The following is a 22,201-nucleotide window of genomic DNA, read 5'->3' as shown; positions in this document are numbered from 1 at the left end:
TCTATAAACAAGTATTTGTTACATAGAGATGGCTTTATAGACAGTTATTTTTCTGTTATATACAGATGGTCTTCCTTGACAGGAACTTGATATATACAGGTGACCTTTATAGACAGGTATTTGGTATATACATGTAACAGATATTTGTGAAATATTGGTTGTCTTTATAGACAGGTTTTTGTTATATAGAGGTGGCCTTTCTAAACAGGTACTTGTTAAATACATGTGGCCTTTAAGGCAAGTTTAATCAAACAGCACCTGACTGTAGAATCTATCACATTTGTCTGGTATTAGATCATGGGTAGGAATCCAAAAGTTGATTACTGGAAAACATTCATTCTACACAATAAAACAATTGCATGTTCATATAAATATGCCACAGTGTCAATTCTTTTCAATTTTTTTCAAATAAAGACAGATGATTCTTGAATTCAGGAACAAATCAATATATGGAATCAATAAAATGCCAATACAAATAAATGTGTGATCATCGTTTTTATTATTCAGTATTATCAAGTTTGTATAATAACAAGACAACACTAGCTAACAATTAAAATCTCTAACATCCATACCAAGTTTCACCAGTGTTCACCTCAAATCAAATGTGCAGCCATCAAAAGTATCATTATTATGTAACATTCAATTCAGTGAGGTGACAATTTTGCCTTCAAACTTTTACTTAAAATTTATTTACAAAGAACATTTCCTTAACATCACAGTGTAAAGATGTTAAAACTTTAAAACTTGTTTACATCAGTTCTGAATTATTATTTTCTAATGAATGTTGAGAAGAAAGTTTTCACAGTAGCTAAAACAGACATGTCTTATTGTCTGCATCACATACTGCTGTCTCTGATGTAGAAAACACAACATACAATGTTGTATCTAAGATTTACATACAATGTTGTACCTAAGATTTACATACAATGTTGTATCTAAGATTCACATACAATGTTGTACCTAAGATTTACATACAATGTTGTACCTAAGATTTACATACAATGTTGTATCTAAGATTTACATACAATGTTGTACCTAAGATTTACATACAATGTTGTAATGTTGTATCTAAGATTTACATACAATGTTGTACCTAAGATTTACATACAATGTTGTACCTAAGATTGTATCATACATACAATGTTGTACCTAAGATTTACATACAATGTTGTATCTAAGATTTACATACAATGTTGTACCTAAGATTTACATACAATGTTGTATCTAAGATTTACATACAATGTTGTATCTAAGATTTACATACAATGTTGTACCTAAGATTTACATACAATGTTGTATCTAAGATTTACATACAATGTTGTACCTAAGATTTACATACAATGTTGTAAATAAGATTCAAATACAATGTTGTACCTAAGATTTAAATAGTACCTAAGATTTACATACAATGTTGTACCTAAGATTTACATACAATGTTGTATCTAAGATTTACATACAATGTTGTACCTAAGATTTACATACAATTTTGTATCTAAGATTTACATACAATGTTGTACCTAAGATTTACATACAATTTTGTATCTAAGATTTACATACAATGTTGTACCTAAGATTTACATACAATGTTGTATCTAAGATTTACATACAATGTTGTACCTAAGATTTACTTACAATGTTGTACCTAAGATTTACATACAATATTGTACCTAAGATTTACATACAATGTTGTATCTAGGATTTTTGAAACTTTTTGTTGTGATGTTTCTTCTTTTTCTTAAATTCAGCCGGTACATCCTCATTGTCTACTGACTTCTGATCTTTTTGTTTTGCTTCTTCCATTTTCCTTTTCTTGAATCCACTATAAAAAGAATTCAAGGAGTTCGAAAGATGAATTTTGCACATCATATGCTTCACAAGTTACAAATAAAATTCAACTGAAGGTACCAAATTCAGGACATTTTACCACTATTTCATAATGTTTAATTGGGAAATAACAAAACTACCAAATTATCATACATAGAAGAAAAGATTACTTCATAACATATAATGTTACTAGACAGAACATCTGAAACTTATCATATAATTTACTATACCTCTTTATGCTAACAAGTCCTCTCCCAGACTTTCCAGTAAGGGCTTTATTCCAGTCATCTTCTGTTCCCTGGATCTCAAACCCTGAAAGGTCCATATCCTTTAACACTGAGATGTCCTTCCTCTGTTGTTTCTTCTTTTCTTCTTCTGCCCCTTCATTCTAAAACATTAAAATTCATGCTTTTAGTTAAAAATGTTACTGTAAAGGGTTTTCATGGTTCAAATATTTTAGTTTCACGAAAAATTTGAAACACACAATGTATTGTTCAATGAAATCATGAACAATTTTACTTTGAAGGTTTCTATTTTCCAAAATGAGATTTGAATTGAAATTTAAACATTTCTGTAACAAAATAACAAATAAAGAGTCAGACCTGTAAAGTAAATAATTTCTTATTACCATGCCTCTAATTACTAATTTTGTTTACAAGTTGTAGAAACATAAGAGTTGTCTCCCTTACCAGATCTTCATCAATGGTCTGTTTGACAGGTTCCATGGTGATTTCTTTCTTCTCCACCATGTCTTTAGCAATGTCTGTCTCAACAATCTCACTGAACATCTAAACAAAGAAATATAACTTAGTTACTTAATACTCCAGGTGGGCTCCAAGAACCTTCATGTCAGTGAGATGATTTCTGGCTGGGAGACAGAAATTAAGTGCCAATGAATTATTATTCTTTTGAAAAACCATGAAATTGTAGTCCAGTGATAATAAAACTTTTACTGTAGATGTTTCCGTTTCTGCACTTAAGTCATTACAGAGTTTCTTCTACACTTCAAACTAACTGATATTAAAAAAAGTAATGTCAAAACAGTGCTACAATTACAATACCTGTCTAGAATGGAATCCTATAATAATAAAAAAATTTTTTTAAATTTTACCTGAAATAGGCATTAAAAATGTTTGAAAGGAACCAACTATACGATGTCTTACGAAAAAAACAAAATAAGCAGGAGTTCACATGAATATACCCTACCCCCAATATTGTACAAATTTACAAAGTGGGATAATCTTTTACCTTTACCCTTGACTAATGACTACCAAAATAGACATTGATGTTGTGATGCTATGTTGTGAATCTGAGTTAAATCAGATCTGGTGATCATTAGATATTTCACACACTGTTTTCCTTATTCCTAAAGTGGTAAACTAATGAACAGTATGATTCTGAATCTGAAATATTGCAAAAGTTGATCCCTTCTTTGTAATCATTAATTCATTAGTTCTACAATATCATGAAAATGTCTTTATCAGGTTTTTTTTTTATTAAATTTAAAATATTATTTAAAAACAATGAATCTCAAGATTTGTACATCAACTTCAAAAAGAAAGATTTTTCTGTTTACCTGCACAATCTTACGAATTACTCTACTGAAGAGTCCCAGCAACTGACTGGCTGGGAGATCCAGATCTTTTTCTAGCTCATCTACTGTCTTGTGCTGCAGTCCCATGCCCAGCAAGATAGCCTAAAACATACACAGTCATACAGTGTGCTAATCATCATACTTCAGGAGAGAATATGAATATACACAGTCATACAATGCAGTATTCATCCTACCTCAGGATAGACCAAGAACATACAAAGTTATACAATGTAGTATATATCCTACCTCAGGATAGCCTAAAACATACAAAGTTATACAATGCAGTATACATCCTACCTCAGGATAGACCAAGAACATACAAAGTTATACAATGCAGTATTTATCCTACCTCAGGATAGACCAAGAACATACAAAGTTATACAATGTAGTATATATCCTACTTCAGGATAGCCTAAAACATACAAAGTTATACAATGTAGTGTACATCCTACCTCAGGATAGCCTAAAACATACAAAGTTATACAATGTAGTATATATCCTACCTCAGGATAGCCTAAAACATACAAAGTTATACAATGTAGTATATATCCTACTTCAGGATAGCCTAAAACATACAAAGTTATACAATGCAGTATATATCAGGATAGACCAAGAACATACAAAGTTATACAATGTAGTATATATCCTACCTCAGGATAGACCAAGAACATACAAAGTTATACAATGTAGTATATATCCTACTTCAGGATAGCCTAAAACATACAAAGTTATACAATGTAGTGTACATCCTACCTCAGGATAGCCTAAAACATACAAAGTTATACAATGCAGTATACATCCTACCTCAGGATAGACCAAGAACATACAAAGTTATACAATGCAGTATACATCCTACCTCAGGATAGACCAAGAACATACAAAGTTATACAATGCAGTATTTATCCTACCTCAGGATAGCCTAAAACATACAAAGTTATACAATGTAGTATATATCCTACCTCAGGATAGAACAAGAACATACAAAGTTATACAATGTAGTATACATCCTACCTCAGGATAGACCAAGAACATACAAAGTTATACAATGCAGTATACATCCTACCTCAGGATAGACCAAGAACATACAAAGTTATACAATGCAGTATACATCCTACCTCAGGATAGACCAAGAACGTACAAAGTTATACAATGCAGTATACATCCTACCTCAGGATAGCCTAAAACATACAAAGTTATACAATGTAGTATATATCCTACTTCAGGATAGCCTAAAACATACAAAGTTATACAATGCAGTATACATCCTACCTCAGGATAGACCAAGAACATACAAAGTTATACAATGCAGTATTTATCCTACCTCAGGATAGACCAAGAACATACAAAGTTATACAATGTAGTATATATCCTACTTCAGGATAGCCTAAAACATACAAAGTTATACAATGTAGTATATATCCTACCTCAGGATAGCCTAAAACATACAAAGTTATACAATGTAGTATATATCCTACTTCAGGATAGCCTAAAACATACAAAGTTATACAATGCATACAAATAGTACAAAGTTATACAATGCAGTATTTATCCTACCTCAGGATAGACCAAGAACATACAAAGTTATACAATGTAGTATATATCCTATATAGCCTAAAACATACAAAGTTATACAATGTAGTGTACATCCTACCTCAGGATAGCCTAAAACATACAAAGTTATACAATGCAGTATACATCCTACCTCAGGATAGACCAAGAACATACAAAGTTATACAATGCAGTATTTATCCTACCTCAGGATAGACCAAGAACATACAAAGTTATACAATGCAGTATTCATCCTACCTCAGGATAGCCTAAAACATACAAAGTTATACAATGTAGTATATATCCTACCTCAGGATAGCCTAAAACATACAAAGTTATACAATGTAGTATATATCCTACCTCAGGATAGCCTAAAACATACAAAGTTATACAATGTAGTGTACATCCTACCTCAGGATAGTTTCATCAACACAACCATAAAATGGGATATTATTCTACCTCACTTTGTCGAAGCCTCAGAAACACGAGATCAATAGTTAACTGACAATGCCAGAAGTTATCTCATCACCTTCCTGATATGTACTAAGTAGTTCAAAGTTTCATTTTGTCTTTTACTTTCACAAAATTAAGATGTTTCATATATCAAAACTGACCGACTGTACAGCAGAGAGGTGAATGTCGGCCTGGTCAAGGAAAAAGAGACGAGCGATGGTGGGCAGGAGATCCATTACTAGATGGTAGTCCACCATGTTCTGGGAGTACAGCTCAAGTCGCTTCAGGTCGTATTTACTAAGATAGAGGTCAAGGTCTCTCTTGGACATTGTACCTACAGTCATCAAAATGGAACAGTACTGTAAACATATTTAATCTGCCTTAATTAAACTTTAGCACCTGATTACTTTTTGGTCAGTTAGTATGACAATGATTTTTTTTACATCCAAACTAGTTGTTAGCAGTATACAGAAACTCATCCTTGATACTCCAGGGGTCACAATTACTTTTGCTCTCTACATACCTGGAACATGCCATGGCAACATTGCAGGTTCTGTGTGTGACACCTTGTAGACAAGATGAAAAGACTAGCTTGATCCTTTGAAGTACATCAAACGAATCTCAATGTCACATACCGGTATATTATAATGGCTTTGAAGTTGGGTGTCGCTCCTTTGTAATGTTCAGAAGGAGTGTATCAGTCTATGATTGGTCAGTTTATTTCTCCCAGAACCAATCAAATTATATTAATTGTGCCTTCAATTTCGCCATGACATGTTCCAGGGGTGCAGAGAGTGAAAGGGATCCTAACTCCTAGAGTATGGACATTGACAGAAACTGCAGTTAGTGTAGTTATATTTCAGTGCTATACTTGCAGTGCAATAAGCACTAAAATGAGATTACTACTAAAATATGTATGTTTATAGATCTAGTAAAAAGCTAGCTCCATATATACAGAATAGGATATCATTCTTAGAGCTCAAATTACTATTATGTGTATCCATCACATTCTCTAATTCTTGCTGGACAATTGAATTGAGAATCTACAACAATCAACAGACACATCAGTGAAAGAAATGTATCAAAGAAGATTAATATTAAATAAATGCTCTTGTACGATACAGCTATGAAGGTATGGTTATCAGTTCTACCTTTGGAAGCCTTTTTGAAGTGTTTCTGTTGAAGAATACTCAGTGCCAAGGCAGGTGTAAAGGTCTTGAACTGGTACGACATCAGAGATACGAAACGTCGCCGAAAATCTGAAAGAATTATTCATTATACACATTAAAAGATCAATTGATAATGCGAATAGACTGACATTCACAATATTTAAACACAGGTGTCATACCTAGTGTGTATCAAATACAATTAAAGGCAATTTAAAGGCATTACCTATTAACACTGAATATATATTTTTTGGCTGCCTTGAAAGAAACCTGTTGTATACAACCAGTACAAGATTACAATGTAGTATTGGCCTCTATATAGCTACCATTATAAAGAGTATTAAACACCAACATCCTCAAACTTAGGAGTGATTGAAACACAATAAAATAATACTCATACCTACAATTACAATTGTAATAATTATAAGTGTTTTTGTTTTGATGCATGTGATAGAACACCTATGTCAAGCCTCACCTTTCCAAAGACACCTACACCTATGTCAAGCCTCACCTTTCTAAAGACACCTACGTCTTCTCTCATCTTTCCAGAGACACCTACACTTAACGTCACCTCATATATTTCCAGGAACACTTACCCATACGGGCATCTCTTATCTTTCCAGGGACACCAACACTTAAAGTCACCTTTCATCTTCAAAGGACAATTATACCTATGGTCACCTCTCACCTTTCCAGGAACACCTAAACCTACATTCACCTCTCACCTCTCCATGAACAACTACACCTGTGGTCACCTCTCACCTTTCAAGGACAATCGACACCTGTGGTCATCTCTCACCTCTCCAGGGACACCAACAACTACGGTAACCTCAGCACTTTTCAAGGACCACAGACATCTGTGGTCATCTCTCACCTTTCAAGACACACCAACACCAACAGTCACCACTCACCTTTCCAGAAGGCACAAAGCCATGAATCTGACAACTTGTCCTCTTCTTCCTCAGTCTCATTCAACATCTTCAGCATGATACATGAATGTTCCCCTGTCAAATCATTCTGGAACCAACAGTCACATTCATTATACAGTGTGGTTTGGGGAGGAGGGGAGGGATGGATATAAAGGAAGACATATTCAATGGAAACCACTCATTTGTGAACTGAATTTCTTCCATTTCTCACATTAAAAAAATTCTCATAAAAATGGAGAATGCTTGCCAAGAAGACCAAGAAGACATACATTGCTGGAACTTTCATGGTCTTTTTTCCTATTTGATAATGTATGTGAGGAAACATAAAGATTTATATAAATGGCAGGTAGTTTCAGTGCATTAATTTCTTTTTAAAAAATATCATTTTCCTGTTAGTGAGAATCTGAACTCTACTTGTACCCATTTTAATGATATTTTGAATCATTTAAATGTATCAAGTAAAGAACATCAGAGTAGAGAAATACTAATCCACAGAAAACTATTACTACCTGGTTTCATTTACAAATGACGTTAAAAGTGAAAGTCACTGCGACCTATTTATAGCAAACTTACCACAATCTTTGGTTAATACATATCTGGATTATCTTTAAATCTATTTCACATAGAAAACTTTACGAGTAAAGGACAATTACTGGAGCAATAATATTGAACTAAAACTGGAAAAATAAGGAAATGTCTATTACCAATTTAACAGGAGAAATAAACAGTAGTCAGATTTACATCAGTATCAACGAAAACATCACTTACTGGTGTCTGTCTCAAGTAGACAGGAGTGAACTTTGATTTCTTCCAAAACCTACAAAAAAAACCAGTATTAATGCTTAGTATGTTCTTCACATTTTCTTTAAATATGTAAGATATACCAGCATATATTGAAATTTGTGTCTGTGGTAAGAAAGACATCACAACTCACTTTCATTCACGTCAACTGTGCTTCATGTCTCTAAAGCAGAAATGTATTCAACTTTCCTTACCTTTACATGTAAATAGCCAATAAATCACTCACTTCTACTGAACTTCAAATTTCTTAGAAATATATCTCATTTCCATTAACTTTACATTTCACAAATCATCCACTTCACTTAACTTCTGCATTTCCTTTAACTTGAAAAGTAAACAGATACTGTGTATGAAACATAAAACTTGAATAGTAAGTCCAAAAGTGTGACCAAATAATTCGAGAGGAGACAATGATTTTAACAACAAAGACAATACCATATTTCTCAGTCTAGACTTACTTGAGCACATCAGCAGTAAGTCCCTGACACTATATACAGATTCTCAGTCTAGACTTACATGACAGATCAGCAGTACATCCATGACACTACATACAGATTCCCAGACTTACTTGAGTAGATCAGCAGTCAGTCCACAACACTACATACAGATTCTCAGTCTAGACTTACTTGAGCACATCAGCAGTACTTCCACGACATGACATACAGATTTCCAGACTTACTTGAGTAGATCAGCAGTAAGTCCCTGACACTACATACAGATTTTCAGTCTAGACTTACATGACACATCAGCAGTACGTCCATGACACTACATACAGTTTCCCAGACTTACTTGAGTAGTTCAGCAGTATGTCTATAACACTACATACAGATTCCCAGACTTACTTGAGTAGATCAGCAGTCAGTCCCTGACACTACATACAGATTCTCAGTCTAGACTTACTTGAGCACATCAGCAGTACTTCCACGACATGACATACAGATTCCCAGACTTACTTGAGTAGATCAGCAGCCAGTCCACAACACTACATACAGATTCTCAGTCTAGACTTACTTGAGTAGATCAGCAGTAAGTCCAAAAGAAACACCCAGGTAATCCAGTCTCTCAGGTTTTCTTTCACTCAGTTTCAACAACAGTGGTGGCAGATTTTTCCGAGGTTTAATTCTTTCTTCCAGCAAATTTACATCCTATGAGAAAAAATTTATAAAAAAAGTTGATTTTTTATTCATGTAAAGTACTCTCAAGGCAACTTGTTTTATTTTAAAGATTTTTTTCCTTATGTAATCAAAAGTACTTCAAATTTATTTTTGATACATACACCCCTAAACTTTCATTTTCAATATACCAAATGTTCACATCACTTCAACATTAACTACATGTTTAAAGACTAAAAGCCTAAATAAATATCACAGTAAGTTATAAAATTTGTTAGTCTACAGTGCCCTTTGAACTTCCAGAGTCCTTTTTGAAGTGTAGTTTCTTTGCAGTAACTGGTAGCTACCTAACTCAACAATGTACAATTAGGGTTAAGTGTCATGTCCAAGGACACAGCCACATCAGCACAGACTGATCCATTTCTCACCTTCTTGAGAAATGCAAATTGCTACAGGTAGAGAACGTCAAACCAGTCACCTTAGATCTTCACCTGAGGTTATGTAAACCAATGCTCTACTGACTTAGCTACTGTGACATCCCATCTTTTGAAAGGTAACAACTTAACCAACCAATTATTAATAGAAATTGCCTCAGAATGATGTTAACACATGACTACATCACGGCATCACTCTCTCATTGAGTGTTGAAGTGACAACATACTATAGATTTATTTTGCAATGCTCAAATTTTGCCATTTGGCGTAAAAATTGGATATCTAATTTTACCCAGGTCATATCTTTAACAATAAAAAGCAGGAACTTAAACCATAGATAATGTGACTTTTTCTCAGTCAAACTTTGCCAATTTATTATTAGCCTCAGAATATTACAGCGGAAATTATACACTGGCAGCAAAAGTTCTGTTCCATGGTAATTTACTACCACCTTACCTCCTCTCCAACAGTTGAAATTTCAGTTTCTGTGTCATTAACTGTTTCTGACAGGTTTGGGATGTTACCCTCGTAGTACTTCTCCAGTAATGTCAATGCCCTCGTACCATACCCCATCTGTATATATACAAATGTACTCTATCAGTTTACACTATACTAATGTTCACTCTAACATTGGAAGGAGAAAGAACACAGTTAAGTAAGACTGTCTTCATTTAACTGTGAAATATATCATTAAGCATCAGTGTAATGGTCATAATACAATATGCATTTCATAAACTAGAAAATGTCTATAAGTCATGAATGTAAACACTTCTAAATAAACCAAGTTATCATCGGGTGTGGAACACGACGATGTGATATTAAAGAGAAAACATGAACCAGTTGTCTATTGAGAGGAACAGAACAGATGGACACATACAATGGTGGGAGCATGAATATGCTGTTAAATATCTTATAAGATACATTCTAGACTTACCCCTTGGTAATCTGGATGAGTGGCTATCCGAACAATTCGTCCTCCTGACAATCCAGGAAAGTCGTGATCTTGAAACTAAGAATGAAATCCCTGAATTAACATTATTATAGATGATAAATGTAAGATGGTAGGTCTATTAAATACATGGATTACAGTACCATGAGGATAATCTATGTTACAGAAACTAAACTTACTGAAATCACCTAGATCTAACAAATACTTATTGTGCTTATGTATCTTTTCACATATATTTCCCGATACACGATTTTGCAAACACTGATCTAGCAATGACTTAAAATTTGCTAATGATACCAAGCTGTTTATAACACTGCTGGGCTAACCCTTATCAAAACACCACTTATCGACATGAGGACTTGTCATACTGGTAAGCTTACTGTACCATTATGGAGAATAACTGTTGTTATAAACAATTAAGTGAATTCTTGAATGGTACTAATACACAATGCGACATGGTTACGACATTAACGTGAAATGAAATCGGCAGCTTCAATTTGCATTTTTTACCCGAATGCCATCAAGAATTATGTGTGTAGAACATAACTGTTTTTAAAGGATTTCATTGGTTACCAAATCAACATGAATGCCATCAAGAATTATGTTTGTAGAAATAACTGTAAAGGATTTCAATTCGTGTTTGACTTTCTTCGTGTATTAATGTGACAGAAATTCCATGAGAAATATAAGTGATTAACAGTATAAAAAGAAAGAAGATAGTGACAAGTGTAAAGTGTTCATCAACCTCTGAAGTGAATTTACTTTATATTGGATTCACGCTTTCCTTGTTATAAAATTAAGGTATAATGGGAATGAGATATTTACCTGATGTGAGACTGTCCATGGAATGAGATATTTACCTGTCGTGAGACTGTCCATGGAATGAGATATTTACCTATAGTGAGACTGTCCATAGAATGAGATATTTACCTGTCGTGAGACTGTCCATACAATGAGATATTTACCTGTTGTGAGACTGTCCATGGAATGAGATATTTACCTGTTGTGAGACTGTCCATGGAATGAGATATTTACCTGTTGTGAGACTGTCCAAGGAATGAGATATTTACCTGTTGTGAGACTGTCCATGGAATGAGATATTTACCTGTTGTGAGACTGTCCATGGAATGAGATATTTACCTTTTGTGAGACTGTCCATGGAATGAGATATTTACCTGTCGTGAGACTGTCCATGGACTGAGATATTTACCTGTTGTGAGACTGTCCATGGAATGAGATATTTACCTGTCATGAGACTGTCCATGGAATGAGATATTTACCTGTTGTGAGACTGTCCATGGAATGAGATATTTACCTTTTGTGAGACTGTCCATGGAATGAGATATTTACCTGTCGTGAGACTGTCCATGGACTGAGATATTTACCTGTTGTGAGACTGTCCATGGAATGAGATATTTATCTGTCGTGAGACTGTCCATGGAATGAGATATTTACCTGTTGTGAGACTGTCCATGGAATGAGATCTCCTGAGGCCCGTTCCCCACGAGATAAACTGTTGAGGATTGTGGCTTTAGATATTTCTCCCTCTAGACATACCTGTAACAGGACCGTTAACAAAATAACATACAATGTATTATAAATAGATCAAATTCAATATTTCCAATAATTATGCAATCTGGACAGTAGAAAAATTTTAGGGATTTTGACGTTCTTAACCTTGACTGCATCGATCCCTTTTTTTCATACTGTTTTCTGTCAAATACAATGTGGTAATTATACATACTCTATTGACTACAGGATCCTGTATCAATCATATGGTATCATGCCCACAGTCTGGCAGATCGCAGGGTTAAATTACAGTAATCAGTTTGGAATATATCCTTTTTATATGCAGAGTAGGTCAAAAAACTGTTGTATCAGTTGTACTTACCTGTACCACACATGATTAAATGTTGTTGTACTTACCTGTACCACACATAACACCTCAGGCAGTGAGGACTGGTCTGGGTCAATACTACCCAGGAGAGCGAAGATGTGGTGAGCTGGGGCATCAGACAACAGCTGTAGATCATTGGGAGTATTCTGAAACATAACCTCACACTATACACTCTTCCTCTGTTACTCTCCATGTATTGGTTGGTTATTTAGTGGTAACACACTTGCCTCCACCTACATGACCGCGGTTAAATTCCTTGATCTGATGTAAAAATGTATGGTGCCCCCTGCCAAACCTTAATTTTCCCTCAGTACTCACATTTCCTCCCACGGCAAGACCCATCATGAAGTTCAGTACAAGCAACAGTGATTAAGGAACGCTTATAGCTTGTTTCACTATTGTTATAAGAAAATTAAAATTTACATAATTGAATCAAACAGCATAAATTATTAACATTACTTGTCAATCTAGCAGATCTAGCCATTCAAGAATTGTTGAGGCTATGATTTCACTTAGGAAGAGTTCTACAACAAACCTTGTAATGAGAAGACACATAAAGGGCCATGATTCTGTGGAGGAAGGCTTCAGAAGCTTTGTGGTAGGAGAACAAGGTGTCTCTGTTGACGTAGTAAAGATCACAAGTTTCAGGGAGAGGGCAACCCGACGATATCCGTGGTACAGTGGTTGCATCCAAACACAATAGGTCATTAAGCCATTTCTCTACAGGGTCACCGTTGGCATACCTGATTGATTCATTTAGTGTCACCTCGTGTAAAACACGGCCTGTTGAAGAAGATGTTAAACACTGGACAAGAGACACAGGCATTCTTAAGAGTTATAGAGTGAGTCACAAGACCTGTAACAGGCTGTCTTACATCAGCATCATAACAACCTATCATAATTAATAATGAGTAAGTATTTAGACATTGTCTAGTCATCATAAAAACAATCAGTAAAAACTAGAGTTAGGAAGACAGCACAAGATGTTATAAGTTCAAAAATCATAATGATGTACTTCTCTTATGGACATCAATCTCTGACAACAGTTATTGAAATGTCTATGTCCTCTTCAGCTAAGGTTGATGACTATTTCCTTTAATACTTTCTACACAGAGGAACAAATCTGAACATGTAAAACTTTGATGTTTTTGGACATCAATTTTGTATGTAGCAGCAGCTTTTCATCACTTATGAAAAAAAAAGTTTTTATGATTAAAATTGAAAGTATCAACACAAGCTCTAAGATATTGACATTAAGAAACTCACCTGATGCTGAGGAGACAGAATCAGCTTTAGAGGTCATGTTGGCAGCTTTTTGTAGTTCCTTTGATGTACCACCATAGGTAGCGGACTGCTGACGGAGCTGTTGTACAAGTTTGAGTGACAGTGATCGACCTGTTCCCTCATACCTGTGACATGAAAACTTACAGGTAAACAGATATCTATAACTTTTTTTAGAACTTTCACTGAAGTATGGGGAACTAACTTTGTCATTCAAACAGGTAACATCTGGCTAGATAACAGCTTACCCATTAATTGTTGAGGACATGAAGACCAGGTAAGGTCCTAGAAGGTTCTTTACTAACGGCAGAGGAATGGCTGCAGCCTCATCAATACAGACCAGCTCCGCCTGTCCTAATTTATGGGCATCTCCAGGGTGGATATACTGTAAAATCAGGTACACATCAACGTCACAAACTACTTTATTAACATATCTTGTCAGTGATACAATTCATCAAATAAACAATTCTGTGAGCATGTACCCTGATTTACCTGTAATGACCTAATTCTAAATACACAGGTACAATTCATATAAAATGACTTTATTTTCAAAACAATCAAAGGTTAAATGTGTCTATATATCTCTGTAATTAAAAATTTGTTTTTAATTCATTTGTAGTCAATACTTGGCAATGACAAGATAATGAATTTACTACATCAACATGTGAAGAAACAATTTATTGAGATCATCACACAGTATATATATCAGGTATTCCTGAATGGAGGTGTAAAGCCTGGTTTTGTCATAAAACTGTCTTTTACAACTTTTATGAAACTCTTTTAAATGAAGCCACAACAATGTTGAAAGATCTTCACAGAAAGGTGAATTCTCATTGGTCACAATATTTATGAAAAAACTGATGTATTTTTTATTTATCAAATATATCTTTGATTAGTCAACCATTTCCTAGTACATATGAATATTTGAGAATCTGTCTACTTAAAATGTAATATATGATTACAATTAACATCAAATTCAAAGAGACATAGGCAAGCTGTATAGTAAAACACAACACTGTTTATAGAAAGCTTCTCATAATTCTATTGAATTCTATCTTGTCATTCCTCGCCCATTTACAGTTTTCAAAGAAACGTCTAATTGATGTCACGTTCACTACCAAGTTTTATATTGCGGATACCATGTTATTGTTCCTGCAATGATTTTGTTAGCAGGACAAAACTTAATGGGAACAAGTTATGAGATGTTCTTGGACTAACACATATATGTCTTCTAAATACACCCCTAATATCTTACCTGTATTGTCTGACGATGTTCCCTGAAGATGTTTACCCGAACAATGGCTTTGTTAAAATCAGGATTGGTGGACTGAATAATCTCATAATCCAAGTGTTCCTATATTTTGGAGAACAAAATAAGAACTAATTACAAACAGTTGTTTACACACCTTAAATCACAATCATGCTAGTAATTACATTCATTACTCCATCTTCTAGTGGTCAAGTATGTCTATTAACGTTGATCACTCACCTGATACTCTAAGGCATCAAATCCTTTGAAAATAAATTCAAATACAGTCTTCAGATTTTCTGGACTTGGCGCCGTAACAAAAATATTTGAATACCTAAAACAAGAATGATGATGGGAAAAAATTTAGCTCATGAAAGAAAGACAGCATTTTCAAATTGACATTCTTTCCATAAATATGATATCTAACAAAAAAAAGTATGATTGATTTTTAATTCATATATCTAACAAGAAAACCAGAGATGTAGACAAAATTAAAGTTATTTGTGTATCCAAGAAAAGTGAACCAAATAAACAAACCAGAAGCAATGTTAGATAATTTCCAACTTGTCTGGAGTTTCAGAATTTACAGGAAAGATTTCTTCACAATGTGACAGTGCCATTAGAACACGGCTATTCTCAAAATAATTATCCAATTCAAATTACTCGGTGACATTACTGGTAGAAAACAGATGCAACAGCTAAGTCTAGATAAAGCATGTTTACCCAAATCCTACTGCAGTTGATATAGCCAGCCCTAGTGCTGCAGACTTCCCTCTCCCTCGTGCTGCAGTCATTACAACTGTGCTTCGTAATGTCTTTTCAGAAATGGCTTCAACAAACTTTAACAATGCCTTTCCCTGTAAAATAGTTTTAACAATAGCAGTGTTTGAACAAATCGTTTCCACCAGCTTTACAACTTATTTATTTGCTAATGTTTTAGTTTGAACATAATCATGTTTATAGAATTTTCTTGAAACAAGAATCTGAACTAGAGGTATCTGTAATTGAAGGCACAAAAGAGAATGCTCCATTTCATAGAAATCTGGAAATTTAATCAGAAAATAATCTGCTAAATAGACCTAATAGATTAGTATCAAAATTAAAGTTTTCAGTGCAGTCAGACATTGTTTATCCTTTACTATCTTGACATTAGTGCCCCTCCCAACATCCATAATTATCCCTATGGTGGTGTTATCTGAACTGCTAATTAGATGCCAACAATATTGCACACCATGGCTATACTCTACCATTCCATTTAAACTAATAATCATGATAGTTTTATGAATGATATTAACAAAATATCAATGTAACATATTAATTATCAAGAAAAATGCTACAGGACTGTAGATTTTGTTTTCCATGAAATTTTCATAAAAACTTTGTTACGGATTTGCTGTTTATCTCTTGATATCCTTGGAATAACAGGTTTCTAGCGTCAGTTAAAGCAGGGCTAACAAAACTATACAGAAGTTACTTGTCAACTTGGAGGTTTATGTCAATAACCATATTTGGTCGTACTTATTGCTGTTATGTGTCTAATTGACGGTGATTAGGACTTAATAGTAAGTTTGGCATCATACCTGGTCCAGGGTTTTACATGTGTTAACCAAAGCCCCGACGGGCTGTGTGTCCTGTAACGATTCCTTAAGGGTGCGTAACTCCTGCAGCTCTGGGGACACTTCATCTTCCTATATAACATAATAAAAACTAATTCACAATCATTGAAATCATCAGTTGATTGTTTAACCCACAATGATTGTGATATTACAGGTGTACCATCACCATGATTTAGAAGGAACAAGTTGTATGTTGACTGAGAGACAGACTCACCAGTGATTTAGAAGGCACAAGTTGTATGTTGACTGTGTGAGAGACTCACCAGTGATTTAGAAGAAACAAGTTGTATGTTGACTGTGAGACAGACTCACCAGTGATTTAGAAGGCACAGGTTGTATGTTGACTGTGTGAGAGATTCACCAGTGATTTAGGCGGTACAGGTTGTATGTTGACTGTGTGAGAGACTCACCAGTGATTTAGAAGGCACAAGTTGTATGTTGACTGTGTGAGAGACTCACCAGTGATTTCAAAGAAACAAGTTGTATGTTGACTGTGAGACAGACTCACCAGTGATTTAGAAGGCACAGGTTGTATGTTGACTATGTGAGAGACTCACCAGTGATTTAGAAGGCACAGGTTGTATGTTGACTATGTGAGAGACTCACCAGTGATTTAGAAGGCACAGGTTGTATGTTGACTATGTGAGATGAAAGTGGAAGGAGGTTGAACTGGTCGTCGATCACCATACAGTTCTTACAGGATGACATTGACAACAGAAACCTGAAAAAATAAAACATAGCTCTACATTGTTAAGTAATTGTAACATTTACCTAGTTGTACTAAACAAGTTCTTGTTAATAGATGTTTTAATATTGTAGGTCTTTATTCTGTATCTATTGATCCATTGTTTACATCATTTTTTTCTTTACACTTTGATCTACAAATGTAAACCACATGTATGTATATCCAGTAGGGATAGGTTGATGGTTCAATTACATTAAAAACAAGAGATCCCAGAGGGATCTTGGTGCCCACCATTTGAGGATCTGTTTTCAGTTCTTGAAGATTTGTTTATTTTTTTTTTTTGTGTTACAGGTTTTGTAAATGTTTATGAACTGGTCTTCATTGAATGTTCTCAATGATGGCACAAGATATTCTTATTAAGCACCTATTAGCAAATATCATTTGAAAAAGATCCCAAAGTATTATTAGATAGCAGTCAGTTACAGGTGGATAATGGACATGGTCTTGAATCAATATGGTAGAATATCGAAGAAAATATGCTGTGCTGTATTACTGTCGACATCCAAGATGGCTGCCTGTGGGCCAACTTGATTTCAAATCAGTCCAAAAAAATACAATGCACAACTAGGGACCAAGGGAAACCAATACCTATGAAATATCAGAGGTATCCATCCAGTACTTCCTCAGAAATTGCGGTAACAATCTTTTACTTTCAAACTCCAAGATGGCCGCCTGTCAGCCATCTTGAATTTGAATCAGTCCAAGGGGAACCTGCATATGAAATTTGAGAAAGATCCATCCAGTACTTTCCAAGAAATAGCGATAACAAATTTTACTTCCAAAATCCAAGATGGCTGTCTGTCAGCCATCTTGAATTCAAATCAGTCCAAAAAAGGTACAATGCACAACTAGGGACCAAGGGGAACATGCATATGAAATTTGAGAAAGATCCATCCAGTGCTTTCCCAGAAATAGCGGTAACAAGAATTGTTTACGGACGGCCGGACGACGACCACGGATGCAGGGCGATTTGAATACCCCACCATCTGATGATGGTGGGCTAAAAAACAATCCAACTATAGTGACACATCATCAATACAGTAATATAAAGCTTCCCTCTTATAAGGATAGGAAATTCTCCTACATTATATATAATCTTACCTAACCTCAGAAAGAGATAGGATATCAAACTAAAGCATGCATGATCTGCACATATTTTATATGAAGCCAAATAATAAACATTCATTGAATCTGCCTGACCACTAGATAAGTAATTCTGTAATAAGATAAAAAACCTTTCATTGAATCTTCCGACAACATCCTGGTGGGACTCCGTCCTGTATCTTGAGTGTACATCCTGAAACATAAAACTTAAACATAGACTCTCAATCGTTTGGTTTTGGATATTGATATTCAAGGTTCTAACTTCAAACAAGCACCTGCACACATCAGCTGGGACCATTGTTATTGTTCAATTTGGTGTCGTACCTTTTGGCGTCATAAAATTGCAGACAACCTGGTTACATTAAGGAAGAATCTTTTAGGTCATGCTTTCTCATAAAGCAGTGAAAGGATTTAGTTGTTTGGGGTGAACCTTTTTTAGGAGTTAACATGTAAGGGGAAATTCACTGTAACACACTTTGTTTATCCAAAAGACAATGAGAGCGTAGTTTTGCCTCTAACATGAAAATATTGGGTACAATGGTTCTCAATCAGAGTTTTACAAGCCAAAACAGTCAAGTTTGTTTTAAAGATTGTACAAAAGACACACAAGTTGTAGTATTATTGCAAAATTATTATTTATAAAAACTTTCAGAGTGGGGTTGTTGATGAATCATTCTAATGAATAGCTTGATTGAACTACATCAATCCTCACCTACAGGTAAATAGAAAAATAAAATCTGGATCACAAAAACAGTTCAACAGAATGCTGCACCAAATTTTCTATAGACTGAAAATTCAAACAGTATTTTCTAGGTGAACATATGTAGATTATGTAATGACAATTTCTTGGGGAAACAGATTGCTATACCATTGTCATTGTGTAAAGCTTCTTGAGAGATTTCATGGTCCGCAGCAGGATAACAACAGCCCCACCCCCTTCTACTGTCTCCACTGTCCTTGCCAGCAGGTTTGGTGTGAGGGCTTCAAAATCCTAAAGAAAACATTACAGTTATATGACAGGTAAAAAATGTGCACACAGGACAGCAGAAAGTACTTATACACTGTCAAACCTCAGTGTAAAATAACTGTTTAATGCAGTTAAATTACATAGACAGGTAAAATATACATAATCTTAAACTGCTTCAAAATATGAAAAATAAATTTTGAAAAAATAGTTTTCATTGATGCAATTATATTTAATTAAGTTGCAAATCAAGTACCTGTAAAATGCACATCCCATATGTACTTCCCAGTATCTTGTGTGTCTCAGCATAGTAACAGTAACGAATGTTTGTAGAAGACACAAATAGCTCAAATGGATCATCTTCCTTTACGTCAAGTTTCCCACTCCGAATCTTCCTCTGTATCTGTTTCATCCTCTTTTTTCTGTGACTAAAACAAATAAATCCTAATTATTACATCATATTTATATATGTGACAGCATGGTTAGTATTTAAGAGCAAAGATCAACATGTTCCTTAAGCTTCTGAACTTACAGTAAAATCATATATAAATTTTTGTCAGGCTCCAATATCATGCCTCAGAAAACTCATTAGTACTATAACCCATGTCAAGTTTTATCTGTTCATCATTTCGTGGAAATATAAGTTTGTGGATTTAGAGAACCCAGGAATGTAACGAAGGTAAATCCACCACAAAAATTATTTTTCTTTTGTTGTTGTTTTTTTTTAAACCTTACCATAAAACATCCAAAATTATAAGCAAACAAGTTCAGGACTGAATATAAAACATGGTCAATTTTTGATAATTCGTTTTTTGTGATATTGAAAAAGTATTTGCAGAGTTCTTTTAGTGTTTTGCCTGTGATCCTGCCAATATCTAAAAAAACTTATGTTTAACAAGGTCCTACCTATACAGCTTTCACAGTATCTCAGCTACATCAGTCTATCTGACTTTCATTCTGATCATAGATTTGGGATTTTACTTCTGTAATTGCCAATGTCATGGTTTGATAGAATGTCCTGCTAACCCTAAAGTAATCCTCATTCTCATTCAGTTTCATCTTAGGTCAATAAAATGGTAAAATGCCCTTTACAAACCTGCTAAATCCTAGTTCCTTCTTGTAACACCATAGAACAGTTGGTCTGGTCTTAACTACAGCTTTAGACAACATGTGGTGAAGTATTACAATCTAAAACAAAATATTAGTAGAAGATAATCACAGTAATAAGACAAAAGGCTGCCATAACTTGATAAGGAATATTAATATCTATATCCAGGGGACAAACCTTGTATTGTATTAAGCCTACTCATATTTATACAAGATCTTTAATAAAAACCAAAACAAACAAAAAAACAAAAAACACTTCAATATTGATCTCTTCAGCTGACCATTTTTCATGTGTAAGTTTATGTGCTTGTCCCCTTGACATCTTGCAGAATTAATATAGCGCAAATGTGATACAAATTCTAATTAAAATTGAAATTGAACGTATAACACTTATATACACCAACAAAGTTGTGATTCTCAGTTAACTGCGGAAGATGGCCAGGTAAAGAAATTTAGTAAAAGTGACAGGATACATTTTATAGTAAAATAAATAGATGACCTTATCCTTGATACATCAAATAATTTAACATTCTGTAAATTGTGGCAGTAACCATGTGACAACAGTGATTTAAATGTTTATATCATGTTGTCAATAAACTTGATCTAAGAAACATTCACTTTCATTTTTATCTATGATATATCAGAACTTTTCTTCCAAAGTTATGGTATAGATATATTTTTCCAACATTTTCTTTAGGTTGGATGCTAATACAGCTGATAAAGTTGGTAAATTCCTTACCATCTCCTACACTACTTATATAATTGCTGATACGTTTCACAGTCATCATTTGTCTGTGTGGTCATACCAATGCCACACTAAAATCTTCCACTGGTTGTGTTATAAGAACTTTCATTCTATAACTCGTATTTCAGTTTGACAAGATAATAAAAAAGAACTCATTTATGATACAACAACTCCCAGTTGAGTATTACCTGATCTCGGCCATGGTCACCAACAACCACAAACATAGAACGATGCTTTTCTGCCACTCCATTTTCTATGAGGATCCGCAAGCGGTTGTCAATCTTTTTACGTACCATTTTGACAGATTAACTACAAAACAAAAGTTAATATCAAATCATTATTAACATAAACATTACTCTAATTTATCAACAAGTTCATCCCCTGTACATAACCAACTGGGCTTCTCTACATGAATCAAATACCTATAAGCTACAATAACTTTTATTTTATTTAACATCATGTTTCGGTAAAAAAATCCCACATCGCTTTACATTTTTTAAGACTTGAACTACACGAGACGTTACGATAAGCATAAATGTTTACGATGGGTCGAATCCGACGATATATACGGGACACCGATCCGACCTATTCGCCAACTGTACGTAACACAACTTGCCAGTATTTCAAAATTTTTGAAACTAAGTATTTTATTTCTTGAACAATCAGCTGGCAGAAATATCATA

At 34.3% G+C, this 22,201-nt stretch overlaps 1 protein-coding gene across 1 annotated transcript; it reads right to left on the bottom strand.

The window, feature by feature from the left end:
• Positions 1-1,498: 1,498 nt before the first annotated feature.
• Positions 1,499-21,814, bottom strand: LOC132565698 (RNA cytidine acetyltransferase-like). Its single transcript, XM_060230395.1, has 26 exons — positions 21,707-21,814; positions 20,763-20,854; positions 19,923-20,094; positions 19,571-19,693; positions 18,834-18,895; positions 17,460-17,574; positions 16,818-16,925; positions 15,961-16,094; positions 15,478-15,571; positions 15,244-15,342; positions 14,237-14,373; positions 13,974-14,116; positions 13,243-13,490; positions 12,737-12,853; positions 12,266-12,367; positions 10,796-10,870; positions 10,318-10,434; positions 9,327-9,460; positions 8,283-8,331; positions 7,497-7,602; positions 6,571-6,678; positions 5,581-5,753; positions 3,401-3,520; positions 2,514-2,612; positions 2,055-2,212; positions 1,499-1,819 (listed from the first exon to the last, which is right to left on the bottom strand). Exons 1-26 carry the CDS (start codon positions 21,812-21,814, stop codon positions 1,693-1,695), a joined length of 3,120 nt encoding a protein of 1,039 aa, XP_060086378.1. The 3' UTR covers positions 1,499-1,692.
• Positions 21,815-22,201: the final 387 nt, after the last annotated feature.

Source organism: Ylistrum balloti, unplaced genomic scaffold (genome assembly GCF_031769215.1).
Source record: "Ylistrum balloti isolate Yb309-2 unplaced genomic scaffold, AGI_CSIRO_Ybal_v1 Utg369730, whole genome shotgun sequence".
NCBI lineage: Eukaryota > Metazoa > Mollusca > Bivalvia > Pectinida > Pectinidae > Ylistrum > Ylistrum balloti.
This window is presented reverse-complemented; position numbering and strand designations above follow the sequence as displayed.